Source organism: Beta vulgaris, chromosome 5 (assembly GCF_026745355.1).
Source record: "Beta vulgaris subsp. vulgaris cultivar EL10 chromosome 5, EL10.2, whole genome shotgun sequence".
Classification (NCBI taxonomy): Eukaryota; Viridiplantae; Streptophyta; class Magnoliopsida; order Caryophyllales; family Amaranthaceae; genus Beta; species Beta vulgaris.
In genome coordinates this window covers 33,182,191-33,189,853 of record NC_079206.1, presented here as the reverse complement: position 1 = coordinate 33,189,853, position 7,663 = coordinate 33,182,191, and the positions used below count along the sequence as shown (strand labels likewise).

The following is a 7,663-nucleotide window of genomic DNA, read 5'->3' as shown; positions in this document are numbered from 1 at the left end:
ATATACAACATACTACTATGGTTTTCTAATAATTAACACCCTAAAAATCCATACTTTAATGATTAAAACTTCAATCTAACAATAATAAACAAATCTTGATGATGAATAGGATAAAAAAAATTAGAACTCCTAACATCAATGCAACTCCTTTCCCCTAATCTACTTAGAATTTGGGTTTCTCAAGCCCACTTAGACTTCTTTTCCAAATCAAATTCGTATTTCAAACCTTTTTCAAAACATGCCTAAATAAAATATTTTTAACTTTCTTAAATCCTTTTGACTTTTAAAATAGTCAACCTTCTTTAAATAATCAAATCATTTAAAACTAACTTATGTTTAAATATAAATATATAAATACTAAATATAAATATATAAATACTAAAATATATTTATAAAATCCTTTAAAATTATGGGGGGTTACAATTAATTTCTTAAGTCTAATGCACAGAGTCACTACTACAAAAGGAGTGTTATCGTGACACTTTTTAACCCATTTGGCAACGCTTAAAAGCGTCGCGAAATTTGCTGTCGACGCTGCCAAAAAGCGTCGAGCAGAATCAGTCGGCAATTCGCGTCACCAAAAAGCGTCGCCATTGGCATCACCAAAAAGCGTCTCCCTTACCCGTATAGCCGTCGCCACATTGGTTAGTGGGGTGCCATCAATTAATTTATAGACGCTTTAAAGTGTCCTAATTCGAGACGCTTTTTGTCGACTATAATTAGTCACGACGCTTTTTAGTGTTGAGAGAAATTTGGCTGGAAAATTAATCTTATATTTGTCATAAGTTCTTGACAAGGAAAAGCGTCTAGATTTTGTATGGACTCTTTTGGTACTTTTTTCATAATTAATTAACAAATAATTATATATAATAATACAGTAATAATATAATATATAGTAATTTAGAATATAAAGTCAACAATGAAGCTTGAAGATTACATAAAAATACTTCGAACAATATGTAATCATAAATCATAAACGTAGTTCGCACAATTAAAATTCCTACACACGTTCATCAATAATACTTCATAACTAATATGTTACTAAAAATACCACAAAATTAAAACACACTAAAAATGTAGTTGCATGTAGCCTTACAAAACTAACTAATAATACTAAGATCTAGCAAAACAATGATGGTAGTCAATTTGAAGCCTCAAGTAGTGTCCTCTTGTTCTTGATCTGTTGGACTTTTATTATTATTTTTGAGTACCTTCAAAAGTTGAAAAATAAGACCAAAATTATAATTAGCACATGTAATATATCCCAAAAAAAGGTAACACAAGCATAAAATAATTTAGACTAGAAAGACGAACACTATAATGTTCATAATTTACAGAACACTAGTAGAATAAATGCTATTTGCTGCGGTTAAAAAGTGCCATATTGCTGCGGTTTTGGGCGCGCAGCAATTAAGGGGGCAGCAATAGGTATTAATAATATTGCTGCGGTTTTAAACCGCAGCAATATATACCAATATTGCTGCGGTTTTTTAGGCCAAACCGCAGCAATATTTTTATGTATTACATATTTAACATAGAGTATTGCTGCGGTTTTGGGCCAAAACCGCAGCAATATGTCAAACTATTGTTGCGGTTTTGGGCCCAAAACCGCAGCAATAGGTCTTGGTAACCAAAAAAAAATTTTTTTTTTTTGACATTTTGCAATCCCATATGAAAAATTAAAATCAGACAACAAACCAATCCATTATTCACAAAATACGCATATGAATTTACGCAAGTTCAATGTGCACAATATCTCAAAATGAAGGATGAAAATAAATTTGTTTATTAGATCTTATGACAACTTAAATTTTAATTACAATGACTATTACTAAAAGAAAAAAAACAAAAACTATATTAAAAAATCCTAAAATAAAAATTCCACAAATCTAAAACAACGAAAGAAACGGAAAAAGGAAAAAAAAAATACAGAACCCAAAAAACGAATGAAAGCTAAAAAACAGAAAGTATGAAACCCAAAAAACGAGTGTTAAAATCAAACAAATCCAAGAAATAAAGGAAACAAAATAAATTTAAAAAGCCGGCCACCATCCGCACGTCGTCCTTGTCGCCGGCCACCAACAGAAACTTCGATGCGCGTGCGAAGAGTTGTCGCCGACAACTAACCAACCGAGAGCGACCCAGATCTGAACTCGTTGAGAAAGAAGACGAACAAATCGAGGGTGGACGAACAAATCATATTTAACATCAAGTGGTTTGTTGCGAACTGGAGCGACGAGGAGAGTGAACGAACTGGACCGACGAGGAGAGTGAACGAACTGGAGCGAGAGGGTAGATTTGTTGCGGGAGTGAACGAATAAATCGAGGGTGGCGATGAGTAGATCTGGAGCGAGAGAGAGTGAGGGTTTGAGAGGAGAGAGTGAGGGTTGAGAGAAACGACCGGAGAGGTGAGGAGAGAGGAGAGAGGAGTGAGGAGAGGCGAGAGGACGCTGAGGGTTAGAGGAGAGAGGATGCTGAGGGTTAGAGGAGAGGCGAGAGGACGCTAATAAAAACCCTACTAGTGACCCGCATGTTTTATATATACTTTTGTTTTTAATATTTTTTAATGATATTGCTGCGGTTGTTCATAAAAACCGCAATAATATATTAAAATATTATTTTAATATATTGCTGCGGTTTTTCCCAAAAACCGCAGCAATATTTCTGGTCAAATAGTCAACTTTTTTTCAAAAAATTTCCTTTTGATTCCATATTGCTGCGGTTTCAGACCAAAACCGCAGCAATATCTTTATTTATCTTTTACCTTTTCTTTTTACGTCATATATTGCTGCGTATGGGTAAAATCGCAGCAATACCACCGCAGCAAATAGCATTTATTCTACTAGTGGAAGGTTGTTCAAATTTTTCCTCTCATATAGCAGCTTGCAATGTTCCAATCTTACACTTCCTTTCACTTGTTGTCATGGAGTAAATTACATGCTTTAGAGCTTATGCTATGTTCAAGTAGATTTCATATATTATTAAAGTGGGAAAAAGTGCATATTTTCGAATTCATGCCATGTGATCAATTTATCCTAGTTCTGTCCATTAGTAATGGTCGCATTGCTTGTTCAGGACCTGCAACCACCTTTAAAAGTAGTCTTATCTTATGGAAGAATTGTCACTGTTAATATCACATCTCTGGCAAAAAAACATGCAACCTTTATACTTGCGAAAACTAAAGACATCACCTTGGGATGGTGGCACATGGCTGTGATAGAGCCAAGGGTCTGGCACTGATGGTAAATCAGTAATGGACTTATGGTTTGTTCGAGAGCACGGTATTGCTGGGACCCACGAGAAGTGAGTGGAGCAAACCCGACCATGAAGAAGTGAAGACGAGGAAAGGGGATGAGGTTAACTGCAAGTTTGCGAAGATCAGAGTTCAGCTGACCAGGGAACCTCAGGCAGCAGGTCACACCACTCACGGTAGCAGAGATCAAATGGTTCAGATCACCAACTGCAAGCAAAACAGTTTGTCAATTTCACAGCCTTACATGAGACACAAGGAAAACAACGTGACAGCACAAAATCAAGTTACAATCAGCAATTTGGAATATCATTTCAATATTTACAATGTTACTAAGATCAGGGAAGCCAACTTGCGACATGAACCATAAGAATAATTCAAGATAGCAATCAATATAAGCTAATAGACTGTAATACTCCAAGATGGGGGTAAGGCAGTCAACGCAAGCCTTTGCACGTTAATGGCAAGCACATGACGGCAAACAAAGACAACAACTCTTCGCAAAAATGGTGAGCAACTCTGAACTCTGGCCATGAGGCAAGGGAATTGAAGGTCATAAAGAGAAAAAGCAGCATATTGCCACCATTGAGAAGGACAAACATATAATGGTCTAACAAAAGAGCAAGTATTCAGAAATGACTCAAAAGCTGATTCAAAAGCCTGAATCTAAAAGGATCTTAGCTGAATGAAAAATAAGCCGAACAACTGTATGATGCACGGGAAAGCACCTGAAACATTAAACATATGATACATTAGCTGAAATATTCTGATGAATCTGGGATTTAGAAATGACCAAAGTTTAATATTTAATCAAACAGATAAAAGGGAAAGAATGAGTTACCTATCAAAGATAAGACACGCCAGGTTGTCACAAGTCCTAAAATTAAACTAGTGCTATTCCACAACATAACATGAACTGGAAGATATGGAGATATATTCATATTCATATTCATATTCATATTCATAATTAGTTGCCTCATAGAATTATTAAGAAATAAACAATGATTTAGCGCAGTAAACAAAGTCTATTATCTTTACCTGATGGAGAAGCACAGACCCTCCCCGAAGGTTCTTTGGAGTAATTTCTGCTATGTACATAGGAACCTGTATTGTAAAGAAATTGATCGATTCATATTGTCATCTCAAAATCAGATAACTTAGGCCCCGTTCGGCATCACAGTAAGTTTCCAGTTTTTGATTTTATGAATATAAAAGTCATATGATATAAGGGGGATAATAAACTTAAAATTAGTCATATTTATAGTAAACATGTCAATGTTGAAAACTGAAAACTAAAAGCTGGAAACTACTTTTTCTGGTTTTCAAAGTTTTAGTTTTGGTTTTCAAAAAAACTGAAAACTAGAAATAGAAAACGACAACGAACGAGCCCCTAAAAAACCTTAGATAGAGTATTAACTATTAAAATATTTACTCGCAGATACTTACCACATAAACAGTATTCCCCATAGCACAACCAACAGCTAGTCTACCAATATCAAGAGACCAAGCACCCTTCAAAATTTAGCAACAGAAAGTCAGATTTCGAGATAATAATAATTAGAAGTGTTAAAATGATGATCTTGATCAATTTGTCAAGAGGAAAACCTTAGAAAATGCTATTAAAAGCCATCCACTGAGGTAGAGTGTCAGATAACCCCATAGTCTGCACCAAAATGACCCATTATTTGTGAGTTTAAGCTCCATTATAGAACTATTCATGATTCAAAATAGGGAAACGAACCACTCACTCCTCGACGACCAATGTAATCTGTAAGTTTACCACAAACTAATGAGCCTAATAATCCTCCAACAGTCAACATTGATCCAAAGTAATGAGGGCTGACACTTATTCCCAAGACCACAATTAATCTATTACAGCTCCCTAATGATGTAAATGACTGACCCTAACAATCAAAATCTTCATAAGCACCTGAGAGCCTAAATCTATTTTAAAGACTAATAGCTGCAAAGACTTCTTAGAAACATCAAACACCTGTACCAGGCACTTCGTTAGCTTCCAGCGATAGGGGTTTGATCATCTCAGGAGTGTAATAACAAATCTTTCATGATAAGTTGAAGTTATACTATTATTTGATATTTATCAACTCCTCTTGCCATACTAATTGAAGGGTTAATTACGCAACTTTAAACTAATAATGCAAATTTGTAATAATCGAAGGCTTAATTGAGCAATTAATGACCAAATAAGACTCAGATATTCCAAACAAAATTTATAACACGGGTCTAGAGAAATTCCAATAGAAACAAAGAGAACCCAGAAAGATTTTCACAGATCTTCGCACCAATTGAAGCCTTAAAACGCTAACTACTTAATAAGATCTAGCAAAAAATAATTTCGTTGTCGAATTGTGTAATGTGTGCAGCTTCCATGGAAATTTCAAGGAAGTTCGATGTCAAATTGCAGAATTTTTATGGAAATTAGAAAATCGGATGAGAATGTTACAGAATTGCAGAAAAAAGGCAATCATTCGAGACAAACCTGCTGACGACTTGTATTGAAATTTCTAGAAATTCGTTGTCAAATATTTCAATTTCGCGAAAATCTTCGCAATTGCTTTAAGACTGATAGGAGGTTGAAGATGAACAATTTAATGAATAAATCGAAGAAATGAAAAACAAAAAAAAAATACGGTAAGAATCGGAGACATACCTGCTGGGCGCACGAACTGAAGAGTGAATTATGCTAGATTTGAGACTGAGATTGAATTGTGAAGAATTAGGGTTAGTGTGCGTGGAGTACTGAAGTGGGAAGTTAGAGAGGCGGTTTTGCTTCTTATACAACATTCCTAAGGTGATGCGCTATTTAATATAACACATGCACTGCACGTGTCCTGAACGACGCCTAAAAGCAACGAAGCATCTTGACGACGCCTTTAAGCATCGAGGATAGGCGGGAATTTGCAAACCCCCAAAGCCTATATCCATGAACGTGTGGCTTTTTTAGTAGTGAGTGGAGGTGGAAATTAATTTAGAGGTTAACATGGGGAAAGAGTTGATGAGTGAAAAGAGTAGAGAGCACATTGGGGTGTTGGAAGAGGATAAAACTAAGGTGTTGGTGAATATTGGAATGGGGGAAATAGGTTCAGAGATGGGTAGGGGGTGGAAGAAGGGAATGTTGTTAAGTGTAGTGCTAATAGGGAGGTGGATAGCAGCAGGGAGGAGGCTCATTTTAATGAGGTTTAAGGGGTCATTGATAATAAGAGGGAGGCAAGGCAAGATACAAGGCAACTTGGGACAGAAAAAGATGTGAGTGTTGAGGGCAGGGAGGATGCGCAAGAGGTGGGTGTGACTAATGGAGATCCGGGAATGAGCATTCATCCACCCCTATCTTTTTCAGTTGGGTATAGCTCGAAGTCCCCTCGCAAGTAGAAGAAATTAGGGAGGAAAGTAGTGGCTAGTGATGTAAAAGGTGGGAAGGGTTGGGGGGGTTTAAAGGGGGGAAAGAGGAAGATGCCTATGGATGCTTACTCGGGTCTGGATGGTGAGGATGTGACCGTGGGAGATGTTTATGATGCAGGGAAGAGACTGAAGAGTGGTGACATTATTGATGGAGATGGGAGTCTCTTGACAGTAGCTGAGGCACCAACCTCGCGAAAGCGAAAATATTTAGGTAGAACTGCCATGGCTTAGGCAACCCTAGGAAGATGAAAACTCTTCAATCATGGTGTTAGAGAGAAGGGCCTAACATGCTTTTCTTGATGGAAACCATGATTAATTCTAAAAAGCTTCCGTTAGTTAAGGAGAAATGTGGGTTCACACAAGGTTTGTGTTTAAGTAGTGTTGGCTTGTTGGGAGGTATTGGGTTTTGATGGTGTGACATTAATGTTCATGTTATCTCTTATTCTGCTCATCATGTAGTTGTGGAGGTGCCGGACACTGATGATGTTACCTTTTGGACTGATGTAGGTATTTATGGATGGCCCGAGGCCGCAAATAAACACCTCATCACTTGGTTTTTGATGAATGATATTAGGAGACTATATCCGAGTCCGATTATTTTCTTTAGAGATTTTAATGAAATTCTCCATGCTTCTGAAAAAGATGGGGGAGCTGCTAGGAGAAAGGGGATGATAGATGCTTTTCGAGATGCGATTGAGCTTTGTGACATTCATAATTTGGGTTTTCGAGGGAGTACATATGCATGGAGGAGAGGAAGTGAGGGGAGTACGATGATTAGGAAAAGGTTGGATAGGTTTTTGGCTAGTGATTATAAGAGTTCTCTTTTTCCACATTCTTGGGTGCGTAATTTTCCTATTTATAAGAGTGAATGCGCCGACTCTGCTTGGGATTGAGGAGCTGTAACATGAGCGTGGCACAAGGAAGAGGTTTCATTTCGAGGCCTTGTGGCTCTCGAACCTCGATTGTCAAAGGTGGTTCAAGAGGGATGGGGGC

General features: G+C 37.1%; 1 protein-coding gene and 1 long non-coding RNA gene across 3 annotated transcripts; both read right to left on the bottom strand.

Moving 5' to 3' along the window:
* Positions 1-974: 974 nt before the first annotated feature.
* On the bottom strand, positions 975-4,398 carry LOC104893768 (tubulin beta-1 chain-like). Its single transcript, XM_048644602.2, has 4 exons — positions 4,289-4,398; positions 4,092-4,161; positions 3,192-3,460; positions 975-1,211 (listed from the first exon to the last, which is right to left on the bottom strand). Exons 1-4 carry the CDS (start codon positions 4,346-4,348, stop codon positions 1,155-1,157), a joined length of 456 nt encoding a protein of 151 aa, XP_048500559.2. The 5' UTR covers positions 4,349-4,398; the 3' UTR covers positions 975-1,154.
* Positions 4,399-4,694: 296 nt separating this feature from the next.
* LOC130591604 (uncharacterized) lies at positions 4,695-6,175 on the bottom strand. Of its 2 annotated transcripts, XR_008969441.1 has the most exons (5): positions 5,922-6,175; positions 5,751-5,833; positions 4,999-5,018; positions 4,856-4,913; positions 4,695-4,762 (listed from the first exon to the last, which is right to left on the bottom strand). It is a non-coding gene; the product is annotated as an uncharacterized LOC130591604 (long non-coding RNA). The 2 variants fall into 2 exon arrangements; XR_008969440.1 differs by lacking the exon at positions 4,999-5,018.
* Positions 6,176-7,663: the final 1,488 nt, after the last annotated feature.

What these genes read in the sequence shown, in the direction of transcription:
- LOC104893768 (XM_048644602.2), bottom strand. Translation starts at nt 4,348, where the DNA reads ATGTACATAGCAGAAATTACTCCAAAGAACCTTCGGGGAGGGTCTGTG. An exon ending in GGTCTGTGCTTCTCCATCAG is followed by an intron (nt 4,162 to 4,288) that starts GTAAAGATAATA and finishes CTTCCAGTTCAT; the next exon opens with GTTATGTTGTGGAATAGCAC. An exon ending in CCATGTGCCACCATCCCAAG is followed by an intron (nt 1,212 to 3,191) that starts GTGATGTCTTTA and finishes CAACTTTTGAAG; the next exon opens with GTACTCAAAAATAATAATAA.